The sequence below is a fragment of the Lepus europaeus genome, chromosome 5, assembly GCF_033115175.1.
Source record: "Lepus europaeus isolate LE1 chromosome 5, mLepTim1.pri, whole genome shotgun sequence".
In the NCBI taxonomy this organism is placed as follows: Eukaryota; Metazoa; Chordata; class Mammalia; order Lagomorpha; family Leporidae; genus Lepus; species Lepus europaeus.
The window spans coordinates 157,016,725-157,042,444 of record NC_084831.1 but is presented as its reverse complement, the minus strand read 5'-3'; the positions used below and the strand labels follow the sequence as shown (position 1 = coordinate 157,042,444).

General features: G+C 42.8%; 1 protein-coding gene across 5 annotated transcripts in view; it reads left to right on the top strand.

Moving 5' to 3' along the window:
* Positions 1-25,720, top strand: part of RABGAP1L (RAB GTPase activating protein 1 like) — an 803,019-nt gene that overhangs the window by 498,555 nt on the left and 278,744 nt on the right. For all 5 annotated transcript variants that reach the window (XM_062192989.1, XM_062192987.1, XM_062192988.1 and 2 more), the window contains one exon: positions 13,933-14,007. In XM_062192989.1, coding sequence (XP_062048973.1) covers positions 13,933-14,007 — 75 coding nt within the window. The remainder of the gene's footprint in view (positions 1-13,932; positions 14,008-25,720) is intronic.

The window sequence follows — 25,720 nt, the reverse complement described above, 5'->3', positions numbered from 1 at the left end:
ACAGCTTTCTTCTAGCACTTTCTTCACTCTGTCCCTCCCCGCTTCCTCCCTCCCTCCATCTCTCCCTCCTTCCTTCCTTCCTTCCTTCCTCCCTCTCTCCCTCCCTCCCTCTCTCCCTCCTCCCTCCTCCTCCCTCCCTCCCTCCCTCCCATCCTTCTTTCTTTCCTGGCTCTTTTGCTCATTCTTTTTTTCATGACCAATTTTAGTTTTTGAAATTTTGTAAGATTTCTGTACTGATTTCTTTAAAAGGCTGAGGGGCGTGGATATCTTTCCATCTACTGTTTTTTTTTTTTTTTTTAATGGCTGTGCAGCTGAAGCAGAAGTCTATCGGGGTCTACCACGTGGGTGACAGACTGTAGTACGTGAGCCATCATGTGCTGTTTCCCAGGTGCGTTAGCAGGAAGCTGGATCAGAATGGGAGCAGCCAGGGCTTGAAGCAGCACTCTGATGTGGGACGTGGGCATCTTAAGTAGCTGCTTAACCGTTGCATCCCAGTGCCACGCCCCTGAATTTTTTGTAATCTGCACTTACCGTGTTAATAGTTCAATCCAATCCCATAGCTGTAGATTCCATACAAGCACCAATAATTGCCAATTTTATCTTTCTTCCTTGGACTTTAAGCTTATAGATTCAACTGCCTACTTGATTTTTCCTCTGGAGGTCTAACAGAGTCGTCAGACACACCCTTTATAAGAGCGAACCTTTGCTCTTCCTCACAAAACCTCCTACTCTATAGTCTCTTTCATCTCAGCTACTAGTGACTACATTCTTCCACGTGCTCACTCCACAACATCAGATCATCCTTGGCTACGTTCTTTGAACATCAGCTATGGAGCAAGTGTACACGCTGCCTGTCCGCAGACAGCAGCCCCAGGTGTCAGGCTCTGCATGGTTTTCAGGTGTCGGGGTTGCCACAAGAGCCGTGGCTGACAGCCACTGGGTGGAGCAGCAGCTTCCACTCACAGAGAAGCAGCAGAGCAAGGTCATTGTCAGGGGAGCAGTAGTCTCTCCTGGCCCGCGGTTCTGCTGCTGCGGCCATCACAGGGAGATGGTCTGTGCTGGCACTCTTCTTGTTTCGCAGCAAATGCCCTCATTTCGTCTTCCTTTGGGAATGAAGATAGCAGCCAGCTGCCTATACCCTGTAGCTATCCTGATCTAAACTAGTATCACTGCTTACCAGGTTTTCTGGCTTCCAGTGGCTTTCTGTATCATTCGCTGCAGAACCCTGTTCTTACATGAAATGCCGGGCTGAAGACGGCCCTGTGTGTGTGCTTATCGTTTTCACCACATCTTCCAGGCCAGCTCACACATCACTGGCCGTTCTCTCTGCCTGGAATACCTGTACCTGGCTTGCTCTTTAACCTCTTTCAGCTCCATTGTTAACTTTCTCAGGTGGACTATTTTACCTGCCCGAAAATTACTATCTGTTCTTAGCCAGCACTCCTAAGCCCTTTCTCCACTTTATTTCTCACCATTACATGTAAATTATTTAATTACCACTGTTATTATCTGTCTTCTTTCAGTGGAATATTAGCTGTATGAGAGCAAAGGTTCTTTGTCCATTTTGTTGACTGCTTTGACCACCTTCCATATAGTAGACAATAAACATTATTGCCTCAGCGAAAGAAATCAAAGCCTAGGGAAATTAAGTAGTTCGGGTGACATAGCTGTATTTTAAGATGTTTGGCATTCATGAGCCATCAGTAGAAAATGTCTAAATAAAATTTCTAACAAAGAATGATTTTTTAGGGTACTGTTAAGAAGGTACTATAATCAGGGGCAGATTTCGTGACCTACACTGATCTGGTAACTTCATACCCATATTTTTTAGTTAGAAAACATGCTGAGGTAAAAAAAAAAAAAAACTTGTAGGGTTCAGCTTTGTGGCGTAGCAGGTTAAGCTGCCGTCTACAGTGCTGGCATCCCATATTGCACCGATTCAAGTCCTGACTCCTCCACTTCTACCCAGCTCCCTGCTATGGCCTGGGAAAGCAGTGGAGGACGGCCCAAGTGCTTGGGCCCCTGCACCCATGTGGGAGACCCGGAAGAAGCTCCTGGCTCCTGGCTTCGGCCTGGCCCAGCCCTGACTGTTGCGTCCATTTGGGGAATGAACCAGTGGATGGAAGGTTTCTCTCTCTGGTTCTCCCTCTCTCTCTCTCTCTGTAACTGTTTCAAATAAATAAAATAAAACTTACAAAAAAAAAAAAAAAAAAACCTTGTAAATGATCTTTTAGAAAATGTTCTGTTCATCACTGAAGACTACCTGTACTGAATACTAAAAGAAATGAACATGTAGTTGGCCATGATTGTAAAGACTTGATGGAAAAATAATATGATGAGAAATATTGGGTACTGAAAACTTTTCATAAAAATATTCATTTATAACCAAGTTTGAAAATTCAAAATTATAGTCTTGGAATACATCTGCATTAATATTTTACTTACTTGATTTTTCCAATAATTATGATCTTTCCTGAAACTGTTAAGTCATGACTCTAATCAATAACAATTCTGGTTTTATTAATTAAAAGCTCTTTAATTTATTTTTGTATGATAATATAGAAATAAACTATTCTGACTTATTTCTGGATATGGATATGATGTGTGAATATACATAGGTATGTATGTGTGTATACAATAATATGCATCCACTCACACACATGCACATACTCATACATATACATATACATATACATATATATACATCTTCATTATTCATAGATTCCCTACTTGCAGATTTGCCACTCACTAAAATTTATTTGCAGCCTCAAAAACCAACACTTGCAGTGATTCTTGGTCATTCACTGACACATGAATAAGCAGTATCAAAAAATTTGAGTCACCAGATGCACACATTGAAAGAGCTGGTGCAAAAAACGCCATGCTCTGCTTTCTTGCTTCAGCTCGCATACTGTAAGCCAGTTTTATGGTATGCTTACGTTGTTGATTTTGTTGTTTAAAATGGACCCCAGTTAGAGTGCTGAAGTGCTGTCTAGTGTTGCTAAGCACCAGGAGGCTGTGATGTGCCTTGCACAGAAAATACATGTGCTCGATAAGCCTCATGGAGATGTGAGTGATACATAGATATGATTTCATACTTTTGGTTGTAAGTTCAGTATTAATGAGTCAACAGTATATGGTATGGAAGGTGTCTGCAAACACACTTAAAACTAAGGTAAGACTTGATTTATATCTAAATCATTGAAGACCTATCTCTGTGAGTAGAGGTTTGAAGGAGTCTAACCCTATGTATAGCCAAGGGGCAGTAATTCAGTTGTGGTTAATTCAGCTCTGGGACAGCTTATAGAACACAACTTCTCCGGACAGGGGTCATCTGTGCCAAGTACTCTCTTGAATTTTGTGCTTATCATGTTCTCTAACGTCATCTCTTTGGTTAGTTAATGAAAATCATTGGAGTACATAACAAAATGAAAATTTGTGTTTTATTGCTAGGCTTGATGGTCATTGCTTATACTTGGCAGTACATGTCAATGAATTAAAAATCCAGAGACAAAAAGTGTCTGTCTAGTATGATGTGTAACGTACCAGTTAGGGTACTTATGTCCCATATCTCAGTGCCTGGACTTGACTTCCAATTCCCATCTCCAGTTCCTGATTCTAGCTTCTGCCTACTGTGAGGCAGTAGATGATGGTGCAAGTACTTGGGTCCCTGCCACTCATATGGGAGTGACCTGGAGTGAGTTCCTGGCTCTCGGCTTTGCCTGCTTCCACCAGCTGTTGTGGTAATGTGAAGAGTGAACTAATAGAGAAGAGTGCATGCTGAGTGTGTATGTCTCTCTCTGCCTGTCTCTCATATAAAAAGAGAAGACAAAAAAAGAAACATTCCAAAGACCAGATGGACAGTGGAGAAGAGCCTGGGCTCTGGAGCTGCACTGCCTGAGTTACCTGAACAAGTTGTTTAATCTCTTTGTGCTTGAGTTTCTTCATCCATAAAGTGAGGCTAAAGACAGGACTTATTCTAGGGTTTGTTATTAGGATTATACAAGTTAGTATGCAGATACTTTTAAAAGTTCATGGAAAATTGGATTAAAAGATGCGTTTATTTTGGTACAAAATTTTGTAAGTCCATGCATGTTTTTTCATAAGCTGTTTTCCATGAACTTTTCGAAGACCTCTTTGATATATGTAAATACTTGGGGCAGAGGGTAAGACTTACTGGATGATTTTAAAAAAGATTTGTTTATGCGAAAGACAAAGTGAAGAGAAAGACAAGGTGGGGTGGGGATACAGAGAGAGAGCGATCCCCCATCTGTTGGTTCACTCACCAGCTGGGCCGGGGCAGGCTGAAGCCAAGAGTCAGGACTCCATTCATGGAGCAGAAACCCAAGAACTTGGGCCATCATCTGCTGCCTCCTAGATGCAGTAACAGGAAACTGGACCATGCAGGCATCCCAAGTAGCATCTTATCTCAGTATACCACAGTGTCCTCCTGGGCAGTAGCAATTATTAAATGAATGTTAATGGTTATTTAATAGGTAGACAAATTAATGCTAAAGTATTCTGTGAAAAGCCAATTTTATTCTTAAATACTACATTTCTATAAATGTCTGATTTCTTTTACACAATGTTTTAAGGTTCTTGTCACTCTGTGACTCCTTTTACTTAGCTAATTGTGGCATTACTTCAAAAGTCTATCCTAGTATCTCTTTTTGTCTCCCAGGTTGTATGAGAACAGTTTAGTTTGTAAATAAAGTTATTCTTGATTGTTTCATTTATATCTTCATTAGGGATTAATCGTGCCAGGAACAACAATCCAAAGGCTGACTCTTTGTTTGTTTTGACCTTGTATTGGGAAAAACTTACTGTTGGAGATAGATTAAATAGTTTGTCTAATAAGTGGCAAATTGCTTTCCATAAACAACAAACTCCTACTAGTGTGAGAAGGACATCTGCGTTACTATTGCCTGTTCTCCTCACTGTTCTTAGATCTGCACCGTGAAAATCATGACAGCCCAACATTTCGGTTAGGATTTGGAAAAAGAACGAGGTGCAATAGCAAAGAGCTAAAACTGGTAACCCGAAGCCCTGTGTATCAATAGTGGACAAATTAGCAGACATGTCAGTTACCGGAGCACTTGCCAGGAAGCTGAATGGGCATCTGTTTGAGACAAGAAGAGGCTCAGCCCCTTCTCCCGTGCCCACGTAGCGCCTTGTCCATCTTGTTAGAGAATGTATTTGATTTCCCTTTCATTTTTCCCGTGAGGCGAGCTCGCCTCGTCTTTCCCTCTCAGCGTGCTTGTGTGATAAAAATATCCCCGCGTGCTTCTGTTCCTGGGGCAAAAGAGAAACGCCGTTCAGTCCTAACCGAGTGAAGGCATGCGTGTGTGGGGAGTGTTTGGGAGAAAAAGAAATCTGTAGGAATAATGGAACTGTAAGAATAAAGAGGTTCTTTTGTGATTTTAAGTTAATCCAAAAGCAGTAGATGTTGCTGTGTGTTTTCAGTTGGCAAATATAGTCCCACTCTTCTGTGGACATTTATTTCAAAATCAGCATTCCTATCACTGGGTGACAGTTTCTCACGAGGCTCAGAAGTCAAGTGTCTTTTCTATTTTATTAAGGAGAAGGTACATTTTGTATAAATGTTAGCACCGGCAACATTAAACCTAACCAACTGTCTGTGTTTTCATGCCTAAATTTTAGCCTGTGGTCAGCACGGTAATACATATATTACATAAGGAAATTAAAAGCCCTCCTTTCTGAAACCCAGAAGACATGGAATGAAAAGAATTAAGCTGCCTTTGGTTAGATTGCCATTTCTCTGTGAGCATATGGGAGCCTTTTTTCCATCTCTATTGAACCTAGAGGCCCCCCCATCTTCTGTGGATACAGCCGTGTAACTCTTTAAGAACAAGTCTCCATGAAGAGATTCTTAAGTTTTATAATAAAGGTATTAATGGTGTAGACTCTTTTTTTCAGCACATGTGGCTTTGAATCCTGGCTAAACCACTTCCCGAGTTTAGTTAGCTACTCTCTAAATCTCATTTTTCTCATTTCTTAGGCCAGTGTAAGGAATAAAGAAGAACATGGAGAAGCATTTAGCCCAGAGTCTGCACATAACAAATGTCCCAGCTGTCTTGTGCCTTTGTCCTTGTCCTTCCCCTTCAGCGTGGGCAAACAACCTTTATATTCTGCCACTGCAAACAGGAGTCCAACTCTGTGGCGATTCTGGTCACTCTCTTCTTGAAGACTGAGAGGACATGACCTGTCTGTGATGCCTTGCTTGCCTTTACTCCCTGTGCTGTGCCGTGGTTACCGTGTTTTCCCTCTGAGCTCCAGATGTCCATCAGTAGTTCTCTTACTGTGTGTTTGTCATGGTGCACACTGATCGTTTCTGTCAGGTTGCGAGCTGAGAGCAGGGAATAACTCTTTTCATCCCCGTGTCTGCCTTTCTCAGCACCATGTTTGACACATCACAGGTGCTCAGCACGTACTCGCTTGGTGAATGAAGACATGAGGTGTGCCTGGGAACCAGCCAGACAAGCATCCTGTAGTCCAGAGCAGAAAGGAGGGACGTGGTTTGGCTGTAGATTCTGCCTGCCCCCAACCATGATCAGATACACAGAAAAGTTGCAAGAGTAGCACCATAGCCATGCCTGATACTGCAACATGTATGTTAGTAACTGGAGTTCAGTATTCGTTAATAGTTACTTTTTTGTGTGTGGAGGAAACTTTCAGTGAAATGCACGAATGTGAAGTGTGCTGTTACTTTAATTGTAACAAATGCATATATTTATGTAATCCAAGGCATAAAAGTCCCCTTATGTATTTCTAGTTGATCCCTGGCTTTTCATCTGGAAGAATCTGTTTCGATTTTATTTCTACTGAACATTAGTCTGACTTGTTACAGAAGTTTTTATGTGTAGAATCATAGATGGATTCATCTTCCCAGCCCGCCTGCCCCATTGTGTTGCTGTTGATTCTAGCATTTCCACCCTGTTTCTATGGTCCCTCCAGTATGTTCTCTGGTTCTACACTTCCCTAAAACTACAGTTTCATGTCCAAGTTGTAGCCACTCTCCAGTGTGGTGCTACCAGATCCTGTCTTCTCGCAAATGCCATAAAGATTTGAAGTTTTATCCACTGTCATTCACTTCTTCCGATTCTATAGTCCTTGGCAATTTTTGCTTGCTTTTGTTCAGCACTTCAGTCCTTTAAAGTAGTGTGTGTGTGTGTGTGTGTATGTGTGTGTGTATATATATATTTGTCCTGATGCACTTTAAATTGGCCAGCAGGGTTAAGGTTCATCTAAAAGGAGCTACTACTCCTTTATCAGAAGTAATACCCAGATGTTTTTTCAAAGCCAGGCTAAGTAGCCTGCTAGCCAGAGAAGCAGTTATGGTGGGGAGTGGGGAGAGGTAAGAAGGGAAAGCAAGCTTTGAACAGCTCAAGAGGACTGTGTTCAATGCAGTTAGAGATTTCTCTGACCAAGTAGACTCATGCTTTGAAGAATTCCAAAGGAAAGAATACAACACTGTGTTTTCAAACTGCATCCAGATCCATTACTGGGCTGTAGAATCAGTGTAATAGATAGTTTCTAAAAATCATTTTGGTCGCCAACCCAACCCCAAAACAAGCAGAAAATAAGTTCACATTCCTGATTTTCATGTTTATCCTGAAGTTTCTAGTTAGAGCATACACTGTAGAGCCAATGAACCTGTTGTCTTTATCTGATAAGGTCTGAGCCTTTGTTTTCACTTGGGCTTTTCTTAAAATATAAATAGCACAATTTTGTATAACAAGAGAGCAAACATGGACCACAGAGATGTGTTAGAGGAGGCAGGCATTGGCCTAGTGGTTAAGGTGCCTGCATCTCATTCCATAGTACCTGGGTTTGATACCCAGCTCTGGCTCCTGCCTCCAGCTTCCTGCTAACGTAGACCCTGGGAGGCAGCAGCTAATACTGCTAATGTTGACTTAACGGGGTCCCGCTATGAGTTCTCAGCTCGTGGCTTTGACCTTTGCCCAGCACAGGATTTTGCAGGCCTTTAGGGATTGAACCAGCAATGGAAGCTCCTTGTCTCTATCTCTTTATTTTTCTCTGCCTCTCAATAAATACATTCAAAAATGTTTTTTAGTGATGCCAAAGTTGATGAAGTCTGGTTGATTTTTGAAGACTCGGGTTTTTTTTTCCCCAAAAGACTTATTTATTTATTCAAGAGAGTTACAGAGAGGGATGGGGGGAGGGAGGAAGAGAGAGAGAGAGAGAGAGAGAGAGAGAGAGAGAGAGAGAGAGAAAGTCTGCCATCTGCTGGTTCACTTTTCACTTCCCAGTTGACTGCAACGGCCAGAGCTGAGCCAATCCAAAGCAAGCAGCCAGGAGCTTCTTCCAGGTCTCCCACTTGCAGGGGCCCAAGGACTTGGGCCATCTTCTGCTGCTTTCCCAGGCCTTAGCAGAGAGCCTGATCAGAAGTGGAGCAGCTAGGACTCGAACTGGCACCCATGTGGGATGCCAGCACTGCAGGCAGCGGCTTTATTGCTATGCCACAGCACCAGCCCCAGGAAACCTAGTTTTAAGGAGTCCTCGGTGTAGACATCTTTCATGGACGAGGGGAAACTTTGAGAACATGTGTATTTATCACTCATGTAACACATTCTCTCATCAGTAAGTCTCCGAGTTCCCAATTAATGGTAAAGGATGTGACAGACCCTGTAATCAGGAACGCTCCAGCTAGGGATAAGTAAGATCAGAACTTTCCTCTCTACACCTTCCCTTTTTTCCCCTTCCACATCCTCTTTGTATCCTACTTCCAACCCCCAGTACACATCCATGCAGACACACGTGCACGGGCATGCGTACCCGTGCACACCCACAGGAGCTCCAGATAAAAGTATAATTTAAGCAGTTAGAAATACAGCTGCATAAGTCAAAGAAAATTAAGTGAACTATACTAATTGATTTTTCAATCTTTAAAATGAGGCCGAGCTCTGGAAGTTGAAGAGGCTTTTCAGATCTGTTAGGTGATGATTCCAAGGACCTCTTTTTCTCTTATTAGAGGAAAATGTGATGATATCATCATTAGCAGAAAAAGATGAAAAGAGAACAACGTTACCAAAATATAATTTTCTTGGTTGAGTGATTGCCGTTCTATTTATTGAAAAGCCTGAAAGAATTTGTAAAATTAAAATGAGTGTAAAACAGATACAGTAGCAAAGAGGAGTGGATAGTATCAGGTGCCAGAAGTGAACTGCTTTTTTTTAAAAAAAAAATGGAATAATCCTTTTGGTTATTAATTTCTGGCACTTATAGCTAAAAGTGCTGAATCAGCACTTATAACTAAAAGAGCTGAAGTATCTGATATTTATTACCTTATTAGCATCTACTTAAAAATAAAGGTCTAAATTTTTAAGGTGCAGAATTAGAGAAATTTGTGTAGATTGGATAGCTCTATTATTTACCATACTAATTAGGAAACTTTTGAAAGTGAAGGCAATGTCACTAGTGATTTTCCTGGGATGTGATTATCCTGGGTGTGGGAATTTTGGGGTAATATGGTAGACACTGACTTTAGAGTATCTCTACATAAAATGTGTAAATGCTGCCTGAATGGATGGTTTTGATATGGACCCACATTCTAGAGTGGGGTGTGTTGAAGTCTTAGGGCTAAATATGAAATGTCAGCTATCAACTTAATAAAGGTAGTTCTGTGGAGTAAGATACTTTGTTTTCTGATCAGAATCTAGACATGTTATTGACATAGCCAGTGGTATGTCTTTCTCCAAAAACAGAAAAATGGAGAAAGAATGAATCTTACTATATATAAACCATACCTCAGTAAACGTTTGTAAATAAAAGGCAGAAAGCTGAGTCAGTTGTAAGAAGTGGTCAGAGTTTTGAGCGGCTGAAAAGCTGCTTCAGCAAGCCTCTGTTCTTAGATGTCACATGTCCTGGGCGCTGGGCTACAGCCAAGACACAGGAATGTTTATAAGCTCCTGGAGCTCTCATTATTCTACCAGTGCATGCTTCTGGCTAAACAGAGAGACTTGCAGGAAGCATGTAGTCATTTTGTGAAAATGATAAGAACCAGATTTGAGTGCTCATCTACATGTGAAGGTCAACACTGGTTAACACAATCACAGATAACAGAGGTTCTTACAGGTAAAACCAACACTGTTTTAGTTAAAAAAAAAAAAAAGCTTTAAGTCATTATCAATTACTTACACAAATACTACCTTGAGATATCCAATTTCTTTATTGTATGGCCTGGAAGAAGTGATTGCAGACTGAAAATTTACTAAGGGCATTGGATACTAATTAATAACTTTATCTCTAAAATAATTTTAGTTATCCTATGAAGATTGAAATTTTAACTTCCAGGACAGATGCTTGTATGGAACTGGATATTGTTGAGACGACAGTGTGTTTCCCTAAGAAGACTTTTGAGTAGATTTACTGAGGCGCTTTTGAATATTTGGGAATTCTTGGTCCAGCATTGTGCCGTAGCAAGGAAAGCTACCACCTGCAGCACCAGCATCCCATATGGCGGTGGTTCATGTCCCGGCTGCTCCACTTTTGATCCAGCTCCTTGCTAATGTGCCTGGGAAAGCAGTAGAAGATGGCCTAAGTTCTTGGGCCCATACTACCCTTGTGGGAGACTCAGAAGAAGCTTCTTGTTCCTGGCTTCATATAAGATCTCTCTGTCCCTCCCTTTGTCTCTGTAACTCTCAAATAAACAAATGAATCTTAAAAAAAAAAAAAGAGAGAGAATCCTTCCTTTTATCATCCTAGTTGCAAATAGGCTTCTTTTGGTAGTGAAAAGTCAGATATGACTATCACTGTAGAGACAGTAAGATACTTGGTTTTGGCTTCTAATATGAAGTTCCATAAATATTTCTAATAATTTTTAGTGACAGAGCAAAACCAAAACAGACAAAAGTTCATCTGGAGTTGAAGCAGCAGATGTAATATTTTCAAGTTTCCAGCTTAACTTCTAGATGAAAAGCTCTCTAGTTTTTAAAAATATACAGAGATTATTTTAGAAGCATATGTGTGAATATAGAAATTTACCTATTTGTCAATGAAGGTTTACATTTTGTTAATTGCTTGTAGAGATTTGATGGCATGGGCAACAGTATCTGACATCTGCTTTGATTGTCAGCTTTGTCATTATATAGTTTGTGTCGTTGGCTTATAAGGTAATCATTAATAACTCGGTTTTCTTTTATTTGTATGTTACAAAAAATTGAATGTTTCTCTTTCCTTTTTCTCCCTTTCATAATTTTAACAGGTGTCTGAATTAAAAAAATCTGATAACTAGATACTGGAAAAATCCCACGTAGGTGGCAGGGACCCAGCTAACTGAGCCGTCATTGGCTGCCTCCCAAGGTGTATTTAGCGGGGAGCTGGGTCAGAAGCATGGAGTCGCTGGGACTCAATCCCAGGTTCTCTGGTAGGGGATACGGACACCCCAAGTGACGGCTTAATTAAAGTGCCCTCATGCAGCAGCTGTGTTCATTCTAGCCGAAAACTGGAAACAGGAGAATGGAGAAGCAAGTTGTGCTCTATTCATACGGAGGGCACTGCTCTACAGCGAAGAGGAGTGAACGCGGATGCATACAACACGGGAGCATTTCGGAAGCCTGCTCAGGAAAAAAGCCAGTCACAGATGAGCACGTGTGTTAGATGATTCCATTGACAGGAGATGATAAATAATTCAAAAGTAGCGTATGGTGATAAAAATCAGACTAGTGGTTGGTTGCCTAGGGTAGAGGTGTTTGACTACAAAGAGATGTAAGAGAATATTCTGGAGGGATGAGAATACTCTGAAGGTTAGACTATGTAAATGCCCCAGATCGTGGAATTATGCAATTAAAAATGTATGTACTGGATTAAATATAAGCCATGCTTTAGTAAGTTTTTTTTTTAAGTTAAAAAAGAGTTCTAGACCCTGCGCCCTGAGTCCTTTGGCGGATGGAAGATACACTTGCCCTCCCAGTGTCATAACCTGTCCTCGTTGTCTTTGATAACCATTCCCCTGGAAGGAGGCAGTTCTATGCTCGCCAAATCAGAATGCATTGTCTTGAACAAATTAAATGGGAATGGGACTCCCTCATTAAAATGAAACATAACCCATGGATAGCGTTCATGGAGTGGGATGGAGATCCAGAATTCCAGCTGCACTGTCGAGGTGCTTGTCTCTTAAAAATAACTGTAGCAGCACCTGATTTTTTTTTTCAAATTCTGAACCAGAGGTCAGTGACCCATGTTCCATGAAGCCTATTTTTATTGCCTTTTATCTAAGAGTGATTTTTACATTTTCAGAGGCTGTCAAACAAAAATAATGTATATTAATTATCCTCGAAAGCCTAAAATACCTGCTATCTGGACTTACACAGAAAGAGCATTCTCACTATCATTCTTATTTGGCCAGCACATTCTACCTATTCTAACTGACTCGCCTTCCTAAAAATTAGTGCAAGTTGTGTTTCTTAAAAATATATAATCCTGGCCTGGCGTGTGGCACAGCAAATTCAGCTGCCACCTGTGACACCCATATCCCCTGTAAACACAGGCTCAAGTTCCAGCGGTCCCACTTGTGATCCAGCTCCCTGCCTGGGAAAGCAGCCAAAGCCGGGTCAAGGCCGGCGCCGTGGCTCAATAGGCTAATCCTCCGCCTTGCGGCGCCGGCACACCGGGTTCTAGTCCCGGTCGGGGCACCGATCCTGTCCCGGTTGCCCCTCTTCCAGGCCAGCTCTCTGCTGTGGCCAGGGAGTGCAGTGGAGGATGGCCCAAGTCCTTGGGCCCTGCACCCCATGGGAGACCAGGAGAAGCACCTGGCTCCTGCCATCGGAACAGCGCGGTGCGCCGGCTGCAGCGCGCCTACCGCGGCGGCCATTGGAGGGTGAACCAACGGCAAAAGGAAGACCTTTCTCTCTGTCTCTCTCTCACTGTCCACTCTGCCTGTCCAAAAAAAAAAAAAAAAAAAAAAAAAGCCGGGTCAAGTGCTTTGGCCCCTACTACCCATGTGGGAGACCCAGATGGAGTTACAGGCTCCTGGTCCAGCCTGCCATTGCAGCAACTGGGGGAGCGAACCAGTGGATGGAAAATCTCTGTTTCTGTCTTTCCCTCAGTCTCTGTAACTCTGCCTTTCAAATAAGTAAATAAATAAATTAACTAGACACATGCCAGGTGTTTGAAGTTCAAGTTAGTATATATTAAACGTGCAACCTTATTCCCGTTAATCTAAAGACAAAGAGGTGAGTGGTGTGATAGCTGCAGCCCGAGGAGTGCTGTATTTCCTATGAATGCCCCTCTTTGGCTGTGTTCCAGCCGGCCTGATTGGAGTGATGGGAAAGACAGGGGATGGCCAGAGCACCTTCAGTGGTGCAAGTGTGTGTGGGGTGGGGCGCAGCCATTCTGGGAAGACACACAGCAAGGCTATTCTGTATTTCCGGTTTGCCCCAGTGATACAAAGGAGAGGAGCCATTCTGGGAAGTGGGAGGGTCGTTTAGAAGGTCTCTGAGAACTTCTAGAGCGTCTAGAGGGCAACAGTTATCAGAATGGCAGGTCTGTACTACATTGTCCGCAACGTCAAGATTTCCCCCTTGAAGAATAGTGGACTCCCACATCAGCCTTAAAACCTTTGTTCCTGTCCTCTGCTGCTGCCTGCCATGTTCCCATTTACCCACCTGACCTCAAACCATAATAGGACGTTTAAAATTAGGTGCTTTAAGCATCTCTTTGTTTCCAAATTCTAAAGAGGAACCCGGGCCAGTGGGACATCTGGAACTGCTTTAGGAAGCACACAGGCTCTGCGGGAGATCCCGCTGTGTTAATGGCACACACGTGCAGGGAGATTGCCGGGGGAGGGGGGGGGGGGGGGGCTCAGGGACAGGAACAGTGGCAGCCCGGTCTGAGCTAACACTTAAAATCTGTGTATGTTTACAGTATTTTTTCTCTTCTCCTTTTCCCTAGGCGTACTCTGTGTATGATGAAGACATTGGGTACTGTCAAGGACAGTCATTTCTCGCTGCCGTCTTGCTGTTACATGTAAGTAATCTTCCATGTGTTAGATAGCACAGTGCTGCCAAGTTTATTTTATTTTACACTTGGTCTTGTTCTTCCTCCTCGTATCCCATTTTCCTGATGGAGATTACATATGGCATATCTTTTTTTTTTTTTTAAATGTACCTTAGGTAATACAATAAGAGATCTGCTGTAAAGAACAGGACAGTTTCACAATAGAATTGATTTTGCTGGCCAGAAGGGAATAAATTTGGAGTTATTTTTGACTAGAATCTTCTAGAATTATAGATATCGGTGTATGTAACTGCCACAGTATCAGGACTTGCACCCTACAGACCTCTTTACTGTGGTAAGGAAGTCTTACCTTCTCTGGTTTATTTCTGTAGGCTCTCATTTTCTTACCTTCCTTTAACAAACACTACTGAGCATAAGTTGTCAGGTATTGGGCTAGGAAGTGGGATTACAGAAAAATGAATCAATTACAATCTGTGTTCTCAGAGACAGAGACCTTAGTTTTATTCTTTTATGCGTCATTATTAATTTTTCTGATGACAAAAATAGTGCATGTTCATTAAAGAACTTACAGTGTACTAAATGAAAGCGATGCACAGGGTGAGAGAAGAGAGAATTACCCAACCTAGCTCTGCCAGAACTGGCAGGAAAAAGCATTCTGGCCGAGGTGACAGCTTCGCCAAGGCATACGTAATCGAGGTTAGGAAAGGCAGGAGGGGAAAAGGACAGAGTAGAGAATTCTAGAAAAAAAGGAACAGAGAGGCGTAGCATATGGAAGACAGCATGAAATCACACTGGACTTTAGGGACTGTGCAGGGGGAATGGCCTGAGGGGGAAATGATGAGATGGACAGGGAACAAATTATGAAGACTGTATAATCATGTCACCAATGAGGGTTTTGGTCTAACCCTGATGACGAGCCCTGGATCAGTCTGAAGCAAGGGAATAACAAATCCAATGTTCATTTCAGATAAATTCTTGTCATAGCTGTGTAGAGGGGGACTTGCAGGCAACAAACAGCCACCAAGAGACCGGTTAGAAAACATCCATCGAAATGAGCAACATTGAAGCCCAGAGGGAGAAACTGCAGAATTAAGAAACATGCTAGGGGTAGAATTCCTAAGTTTTGTGGCTGGACTGGCACAGGCACTGTCAGAGGTGACATGTCTAGGTTTCCGGCTTTGGTGACTGGGTAGGTGGGTACTTTGAGCTGAGGTAGGAAATAACATCCATTGAAATTGAATAGGGAAAAGGGTTTAGGAGCTGGTAGTGAATTTTGTTTTGGAGTTTGGGACATTTCTGGGACATCTAATTGGAACTGTCAATCAGTTGGATATTGGTAACTGATAGTGGAAATCTGAAGCTGACCCCATGAGAGTAGATCAGATCATCTATGAAATTGAGTAAGAACAGAGTAAAGCCCAGGAACACTGAACACTTTTTTTTTTTAAAAAACTAGAAACCTTTTATTTAAGGTATACAAACTTCATGCATTTCATACATACAAATTTAGGAACACAGTGATTCTTCTCACTATACCTCCCTCTCTCCCACACTGCCACCCTTCTTCCTTCTCCTAATCCCATTCTTATTTTTTACAAAGATCTATTTTCATTTAACTTTATACTCACAAGATTAGTCCTACACTAACTAAAAGTTTAACAAATAGTATGAAGAGAGAGAAAAAAAAAAAAAAACACTGTTCCTTGATGGAAGAGACAAGGGCTGTAAATAATCGTCTGAAAATGTCCAATCCACCCATTACATTACATTTTAAGTACTCTATTAGTTACCTTGGATCATATGAGGTCTGTCTTTTGGGGACTAGCTTATTTTACTAAGTATAATGGTTTCCAGTTTCGTCTATCTTGTTGCAAAAGGCAGGGTTTCTTTTTTCTTTTTTCTTTTGGCAGCTGAATAGTTCTCCATGGTGAGATACATATACACCGTAATTGCTTTATCCAACCAACAGTTGATGGACATCTGGGTTGATTCCACATCTTAGCTAGTGTGAAACGTGCTGCCATGAACATGGGGATACAGATAACTTTCAGATGCTAATTTCTTTTTGAATGGGTAAAATCTCAGGAGTGGGATGGCTGAATCATATGGTAGGTCTATATTCAGATTTCTGAGGTACCTCTATACTGTCTTCCACAGTGGCTGCTCCAGTTCACATTCCCACCAACAGTGGATTAGATTACATTTCCCCCACATCGTTGCCAGCATTTTTTGTTTGTTTACTTCTGTAGGTGAGCCATTCTAACAGGAGTGAGGTGAAACTTCACCGTGGTTTTGATTTGCATTTCCCTGATGGCTAGTGATCCAGAGCATTTTTCAAGTGTCTGTTGGCTATTTAAATTTCCTTTCTTGAAAAATGCCTGTCCATGTCCTTTGCCCATTTCTTAATGATTGTTTGTTTTGTTATGGTTCAGTTTCTTGAGGTCTATAAGGTTCTGGATGATAACCCTTTATCAGTTACATAGTTTGCAAATATTTTCTCCTGTTCTGTCAGTTGCCTCTTCACTTTGCTGAGTTTTTCTTTTACAGTACAAAAGCTATTCAACTTGATGTAATCCCATTAGTCAATGTTGGCTTTGTTTGCCTGTGCTTCTGGGGTCTTTTCCAAGAACTCTTTTCCTATGCCAGTGTCTTGCAGAGTTTCCCCAATGTTATCTGGTAATTTGATGGTATTGAGTTGTTGATTTGGGTCTTTGATCCATTTTGAGTGGATTTCTGTATAATGTGTACCTCTGCACGTGGACATCCAGTTTTCCCAGCACCATTTGTTGAAGAGACCATCCTTACTCTAGAGCTTGATTTGAGCTTCTTTGGAAAACATAAGTTGGTTGTAGATGACTGGATTGATTTCTGGCATTTCTATTCTGTTCCATTGGTCTACAAGTCTGGTTTTTTTTTGCCAGCAAAAGACAGTTTTGTTTATAACTGCCCTGTAGTATGCCTTGAAATCTAGTATTGTGATGCCTTCGGCTTTGTTTTTGTTGTATAAGATTGCTTTAGCAAGTTGAGATCTCCTGTGTCTCCGTATGGACTTTAGCCCTGGATTCCCATCTCACCTGGTTTGCCAGGGCAGGCAGGCAGGCAGGCACCCCCTCCCTGTGTCCTCTGCTGTGTCCTCTGTCGCCTCACTGGACCTTGCTGCAGGTCTGCAACTTCTGCACAGACTCAGGCCATTCCTACTGCTCCCATTGGGAGTCCCACTGTAGTTCCCACTGTGGCTTTACTCTGAGAGTCACTCGCTCCACTTTTTTTTTTTTTTTAAAGATTTATTTATTTATTTGAAAGTCAGAATTACACAGAGAGAGAGAGGTCTTGCATCCACTCATTCATTCCCCAATTGGCTGCAACTGCCGGAGCTGCGCTGATCTGAAGCCAGGAGCCAGGAGCTTCCTCCGTGTTTCCCACGTGGGTGCAGGGGCCCAAGGACTTGGGCCATCTTCTGCTGCTTTCCCAGGCCATAGCAGGGAGCTGGATCAGAAGTGGAGCAGCCAGGTCTCCAACCGGCGCCCATGTGTGATGCTGGCACTGCAGGCGACAATGTAACCCATTACGTACAGCACCGGCCCCTCTCCACTTTTTTGATATTAATTTCGTCCTGCAGAATCAGACCACCCTGTCACTATTCCGCCATCTTGAAACCCTCATTGCCTGGGTTGACATTCTCAAGACTTGGACTATGCCTCACCATTCTCTCCTAGCCTGTAGGGTTTCTGATGAGAAGTCTAATTGAAGATCCTCTGAAAGTAATCTGGCGCTTCTCTCATGCACATTTTAGAATCTTTCTTTCATGTTTTACTGTGGAGAGTTTGACTACAGTGTGTTGTGGTGAAGATCTTGTCTTATCTGTTAGGGGTTCTATGTGCTTCTAGTACTTACACATCCATTTCTTTCTCCAAATTGTGGAAGTTTTCTGTAATTATTTCTGTAAAAGGGCCTCCTAGTCCATTTTCTCTTCCCATACCTTCAGGAGCTTGTTTGATAGTATCCATACATCTCTTCTTTTTTTTTGTTCTTAATTTCTTCTTCTTTTGGTCTGACTCTGAGATTTCCAAAGATTCGTCTTCTAGCTCGGATACTCTTTATTCTGCCTCACCAATTCTTTGTTAAGACTTACCTCCACATTTTTATTTGATCTATTGAATTCTTCATTTCTAATATTGCATTGATTTATCTTTCAGATCTCAATTTTATGGGAAAAATTTTCATTCATGTCAGTATGGATTTATTTAATTCGTGGATTTGCTTCTGAGTAATCCTATGATTAATCTGTAGAATTCCCTTTCCAGCATTTCATCCATCTCTTCATCTTCGAATTCTAGTATTGAAATGTTGTTGTGTTCCTTTGGGGGCGTCATGTTGTCTTCCTTATTCTTGTTCCTTAAATTTCTGTGCTTATTTTTAGGCATTGTGAAGACACTTACTGACTTTTTTGTACAGATGGCTTTTATCTTTGGACCATGCCTCTGTGGCTTAGTGGATGTCTGCTCTTTTCAGTGAATACCCAGAGGTATGTGCTGGGTGTGGCCAGGGAGCTCTCTGGTCAGAGCTCCACGCAGGGATGAGTTTCCAGGGGGACACCCAAGCTGGATATGGTAGATCTCCTTTTTTTATCGGAAGGGAGGGTTTGTTCAGTCCTTTTGGCACGCCGTCACCTCCTCTCTTCCAAGGTGATCAGTGCACTGGTGTTAGCCCACAGTGGGTGCAATACCCATCCGTGCTGCCCTAGGAACCACAGAGGAACCTGTGCAGTCCTCAGAGTGGGCGCAGATCCTGCTGCAGTGGCTCACCTCAGGGAGCCCTGAGCATGTGGGACTGCTCACAGGGATTGCCCAGACCTAGCTGCGCCCTGCACTCTCTGTCGCAGTCACAGTGTTCCCACAGCCTCGGCACACAGGGCTGCCACAGTCCTGGGGTGCCAAGGACCTTCTCACCATACTAGTCTGCCCCATCCACAGAGCGGCAGAGACGTCCCCAGAGCCAGCTGCCTGTGTGTGCTCTGTGTAGCAGCCTGAGCCCAGAGCCTGTAGTGTGTTGGGAAGCTGGGGACTCCACACAGTCATACGTGGGTGCCCAGCCCCTGCTGTCCTTTTTCTCTTATCTCCACACCCATCTTCTTGGGGTGCTGTGATGATCAAGCACTTCAGAGTTACAGATCCCCAGGGCCCTTCTTCCACTGCTGAAGCTCTGCCTTGGATCTAGAACATTCAGCTCAGGAGACTGGAGACTGTAAGCAGAAACATGAGGATGATCTTCAAGGTTCAGATCCATGTGTCTTCTTTATAATCATTCTGATGAGAAGTTTTTCTTGAAGCTTTGTTTTAAACAGATTAATCTTTGAATGTTTAGCATTTTTGACCTGTCGTCCTATCATATGTATTGATTAAAATTCAGTGATGGGGCTGGCACTGTGGCATAATAGCTAAAGGTGCTGCCTGTGGCACCAGCATCCCATATGGGTGCCGGTTCAAGTTCCGGATCCTCCATTTCATATCCCGCTCCCTGCTGATGGCCTGGGAAGGCAGCAGAGGACAACCCAAGCGGTCAGGCCCCTGCACCCATGTGGAAGACCCAGAAGAAGCTCCTGTCTCCTGGCTTTGGATTGGCCCAACTCCAGCCATTGCGGACATTTCTTGAAATATAGGATGCTTTCAAAATTCTTAAAGGAAGATCCAGTGATACTGAGAACTTTGTTAATGAAAACAATGTGTTCTAACTGTAACTGGCATTGTGTTTGATAATTTTGTGAATATATTCCATTAAAAGACCCAACTATCCATCAACCACTTTGGATAAGTGAACTGTATTTTTCTTCCTCATCTTTTTGCCTCTGGTGAGAAGAACAGGTAAAAGAATACAGGTTGCCTTACGCAATTCATCAGATACACCATCTCACTTCCGTGGAGGTGTGCCTGGGTTCTTGCTGACTGATGTTTATCAGTTAGTAAGCTGTTGCCCCCTCTGGCTGCCAGCCTTCCTTCGGGAGCGCCGTGTAAGTCGTTAGCAGAGCCGCTGCTCTCTGGGCTGCGTCGTGCCCTCGCCCATGGTCATTTCTGTTTCACATTCATTACCTAAGAGGAAAGAAAGACCAGAGAGGAAAGTATGCTCAAAAACAAAATATTGAGTTTTTAAGTTTTTCCGTGTCTAAGCACTGGAAGAATTGAACTTTAATCAGCGTAGAAGCTATTATATCCATTTGTGGAGTTAGGAAAAGTTCATCATATACAGTTGGAGAATAATGTGTACCACAGATTGCTTGCAGCCGTAGTAACGTGCATCTACCTTTGAAATTAAAATGCAGTAATAATCTGTGTATCATCATTGTATTAGTCTTTGCTTCAGTAGAGGTAAAATGGATAATGAAATGTTTCATTTATTTAATATTAATTACTATTTGAAGATATAGAATTGTTTTAAAAAGTGTGACTAGACACACTTCATCGAACATCAGCTGGGCTTTATCTATGAAGATATGCATCCTCAGTAATTCTACCTGTGAATCAGATTGACTCACACACACCAAAATCCATGTGTTCGAATTGTCCGAAGAACAGTGTTTGTAACACTGAAGACATTGGAACAGCACAGCTCTCCACCATGTGCACGTCCAGCATCAGGGTTGTAATTAGATATTACAGTGCAGTAGAATGCTGTGTAGCAGAGAAATTGATGTTTACACTGATTAACACAAATTAAGCTTCGAAAGTTCAGTGAAAAAGCCAAGTACGAGATTGTGTTTATTATGAACCCAATTCATATCAAGCTCAAGACAGGCAAAAGTAAACCACTTTTAGGAGGCTAAAGAGGTGTAAAAACTGTGAGGAAGACCAGTTAATCCACTTGATTCACTGTTAACATCAAGACAGTGAATTCTCTGATGAGAAAATGAACGTCCTTGTGAAATTTTGACAGTATATCTTTATTAACTTGATGGTAGACACGTAAGTCCTTTATAGTTGTTTATTTTTACTTTGTAATCATGTATTCATTAACGTATGTGGAAATTGGAATAAAAAGAACTTATTTTGTTTGAAAATTTTTGAAATTCATGATACATATTTTTTCATGAACTTTTTGAAAGCCCCTCTTATGCATGGATTAGAAAAGTTTTTGTACCAACTAAACGTAGCTTTTAATTCCATTCTTTCATGCTCTTTTTCCAGTGCCCTTCTACATTTAACTTTTATGTATTTTTCTGTATGTTGCATTTCAGAATAAAATGGTATTAAAAATTGTTAACTTCCGGGACAGGCATTTGGCTATTTTGGGAAGCCTGCATCCCACGTGGGAGGCCCTGGGTTTGAGTCTCAGCTCTGCTCCCAGTCCCAGCTTCCCTCGGTGCACAGCCTGGAGGTGGCAGGTGGTACCTCCAGCGTCGCCAGCCCCAGCTGTTGAGAGCATTTGGCAGTGAAACAGTGAATAGGAGGTCTCTGTCTCTCTGACATGGAAATAGAATAAATAAATTCAATAGATTTTAAAAATTTAGGCCGGCGCCGCGGCTCAATAGGCTATCCTCCACCTGTGGCGCCGGCACCCCGGGTTCTAGTCCCGGTCGGGGTGCCGGATTCTGTCCCGGTTGCCCCTCTTCCAGTCTAGCTCTCTGTTGTGGCCTGGGAGGGCAGTGGAGGATGGCCCAAGTGCTTGGGCCCTGCACCCGCATGGGAGACCAGGACAAGCACCTGGCTCCTGGCTTTGGATCAGTGCGGTGCGCTGGCCGCAGCGGCCATTAGAGGGTGAACCAACGGAAAAGGAAGACCTTTTTCTCTCTCTCACTGTCCACTCTGCCTGTCAAAAAAAAATTTATAGAAGTTTAAAAAATTTTTAACTCCTTTAGTACCTCTTTCAAATGGGAGTAAGAAATAAGAAACAGAACTACTTACAGGTTTTCCAGCAAATAAAGATTTCATGGAACCCATGGTAACAAGATTGAGGCTGCCAAATGTCTTCATTTGTATATATAAATAAAATTATCTGTGACATTATTTTTGGTAAAGATTTGTTTAATTTATTTGAAAGAGTTACACAGAGAGAGAAGGAGAGGCAGAGAGAGAGCGAGAGAGAGCGAGAGAGAGGTCTTCCGTCTGCTGGTTCACCCCCCAGTTGGCCGCAGTGGCTAGAGTTGTGCCGATCCGAAGCCAGGAACCAGGAGCTTCTTCCAGGTCTCCCATGCGGATGCTGGGGCCCAAGGACTTGGGCCATCTTCTACTACTTTCTCAGGCCACAGCAGAGAGCTGGATCAGAAGTGGAGCAGCCGGGACTGGAACCAGCACCCTTATGGGATGCTGGCACTGCAGGCAGCGGCTTTACCCGTTACGCCACAGTGCCAGGCCCCAACATTATATCATTGAAGAGACTTTCTGCTACACAAGACAGAACATTAACTCAAATTAGTTCAAATGTTAAAGGAAATTGTTTAATTCATTCAACCAGGACATAGGTGATATTTATGTGGTTAGATTCTAGAGTTCATATTTTTTTCTTCAGGATTCTCTGTTTTTCTTGAATTTTCTTGCCTTTATTTAATTTATTTATTTGACAGAGTTAGATAGTATGAGAGAGAGACAGAGAAAAGTCTTCCCTCCATTGGTTCACCCCCAAATGGCTGCTACGACTGGAGCTATGCCGATCCGAAGCCAGGAGCCAGGTGCTTCCTCATGGTCTCTCATGCGGGTGCAGGGCCCAAGCACTTGGGCCATCCTCCACTGCCTTCCTGGGCCATAGCAGAGAGCTGGCCTGGAAGAGGAGCAACTGGGACTAGAACTGGTACCCATATGGGATGCCGGTGCCACAGGCAGGCGGAGGATTAACCAAGTGAGCGATGGCGCCGGCCCCAACCTTTATTACATATATATGGAGCATAAGAGGGGCGACAATGTATATTGGTTGTCTTGGCTTCATATCCTTTCATTTTGCAACTTCATTTAAAATGAACCATATTTACTGTAGCTCCTGAAGCAAGCAAACTTTCTCTTTCTCCCTGTGGGACTCCAGTTGGCCTGGTTTGAGAATTCCTGCATCATTATGTAAGCCCAGGGCTGCAGGACATTCTGACTTGCCCAGTCTTCGGTACACCTCAGTGCTGACAGTGAACTGGGAGCAGCACTCCTTGGACAAAGGAATGATTTGCCTATAGGAATAGAGATCCTGTTGTTAAATGATGAGATAGGTGATTGGCAGATATATCACATGATCTTAGGAGGGTGTCTTTTCTCTCTCTCTCTCTTTTTTTAACTTTTATTTAATGAACATAAATTTCCAAAGTACAGCTTATGGATTACAATGGCTCTCCCCCCCCATAACTTCCCTCCCACCCGCAACCCTCCCTTCTCCCGCGCCCTCTCCCATTCCATTCACATCAAGATTCATTTTCAATTCTCTTTATATACAGATCAATTTAGTATATATTAAGCAAAGATTTCAACAGTTTGTACCCACACAGAAATACAAAGTGTAAAATACTGTTTGAGTACTAGTAATAGCATTAAATCACAATATACAGCACATTTAGGACAGAGATCCTACATGAGGAGTAAGTGCGCAGTGACTCCTGTTGTTGACTTAACAAATTGACACTTTTTTTTTTTTTTTTTTGACAGGCAGAGTGGACAGTGAGAGAGAGAGACAGAGAGAAAGGTCTTCCTTTGCCGTTGGTTCACCCTCCAATGGCCGCCGCGGTAGCGCGCTGCGGCCGGCGCACCGCGCTGATCCGATGGCAGGAGCCAGGTGCTTATCCTGGTCTCCCATGGGGTGCAGAGCCCAAGCACTTGGGCCATCCTCCACTGCACTCCCTGGCCACAGCAGAGAGCTGGCCTGGAAGAGGGGCAACCGGGACAGGATCGGTGCCCCGACCGGGACTAGAACCCGGTGTGCCGGTGCCGCAAGGCGGAGGATTAGCCTGTTGAGCCACGGCGCCGGCCCAAATTGACACTCTTTTTTATGGCGTCCGTAATCACCCTAGGCTCTTGTCATGAGTTGCCAAGGCTATGGAGGCCTTTTGAGTTTGCCAACTCCGATCTTATTTAGACAAGGTCATAGTCAAAGTGGAAGTTCTCTCCTCCCTTCAGAGAAAGGTATAGGAGGGTGTCTTTTCAACAAGAGTTTTAGTATATTTTTTAAATAACTCCTTCTGTTGCAAATCACTTTTCCTCATAATCAAAGAGAAAGAAGCATTCATTTTCCTATTTTGAGTTAATTCTGGTACCTTGTGCTTTTGAGCTATTTATTTACCAGTGTCTTTTTCCTTGAGTCCTGTAATACACTCAAGACATTTTACCTTCAAAAAAGAATACTCTCTCTCTCTTTCTCTTTCTCGCTCTCTCTCCTTCTCTATCTCTCCTTGAAAAATATTTATTTATTTAATGCTTTGAAAATCAGTTACAGGGAAGTGGGGGAGAAAAAGAGAGAGAATCTTCCATCCGTTGGTTCGCTCCGCAGATGGCTGGAACTGCCAGTGTTGGGCCAGGTCTAAGCCAGGAGCTTCATCAGTTCTCCCATGTGGGTGGCAGGGGGCCAAGTACGTGGGCTATGTTCTGCTGCTTTTCCCAGGCCATTAGCAGAGAGCTGGCTCAGAGAGGAGCAGCCAGGACAAAAGCTGGCACCCCTATTGGATGCCAGTGTCACAGGTGGTAGCTTTGCCCACAATGCCACAAAGCTGGCCCCAAAAAGAATCCTCTCTTAATCCTCATTTTTTTTTATTTGACAGGCAGAATTAGATAGTGAGAGAGACAGAGAGAAAGGTCGTCCTTCTGTTGGTTCACCCCCCCTAAATGGCTGTTACAGCCGGCGCTGCACCAATCCGAAGCAAGGAGCCAGGCGCTTCCTCCTAGTCTCCCATGCAGGTACAGGGCCCAAGCACTTGGGCCATCCTCCACTGCCTTCCCGGGCCACAGCAGAGAGCTGGCCTGGAAGAGGAGCAACCGGGACTAGAACCCGGTGCCCATATGAGATGCTGGCGCTACATATGGAGGATTTAACCAAGTGAGCCATGGCGCTGGCCCCAATCCTCATGTTTAACTACTACCTTATGTTTCTCTGCTCTTTCAAAGCTGAACTCCTTCAAAGAATAGTAAAAAGCACAATTATAAATTTGACTTGTGGTTTAATACTTTTTAAGTTACATGACCTTGGGCAGGTTTCCTAAGCTGAGTTTTAGTTTCTTCATTTATAAAATGGAAGGAATGTCGTCATCCTCCTAGTTTTTTTCTGAGTATTGAGTCCTTAAGTTATTGGTGTCCAGAGTGTTTCTTATTTGGTACCTGGCACAAACCAAGTGCAGTCATGGTATTAAATCAGGACTTTCTTTAATAGATTCGCAGTTATTGGCAAATGATGGGACTTCTCTAATCTTCACTAGTCCTATATTTAAAATAGAAAATACCTTCCTGGCAGAATTTTTTGAGGATCAAATGGAGTCATGAATGAATGTCCCTAATTATGGTAACTGGCACTATTTATTTCTGAAATTAATAATTGCCTACTCAATTTTTTTTTTGTTCCCGATCCCACTAATGGAAATTGATTAAATGTAGGAAACAAATATATTGTACAATGACTGTGTTTTGTAGCTTATAAATAGGTATTCAATTTAGGTGTGTTTAAAAAAATAATTTATTTTATTTATTTGAAAGAGTTACAGAGAGAGGTAGAGCCAGAGAGGGAGAGAGGTCTTTCTTCAGCTGGTTCACTCCCCAGATGGCTGCAGTGGCCA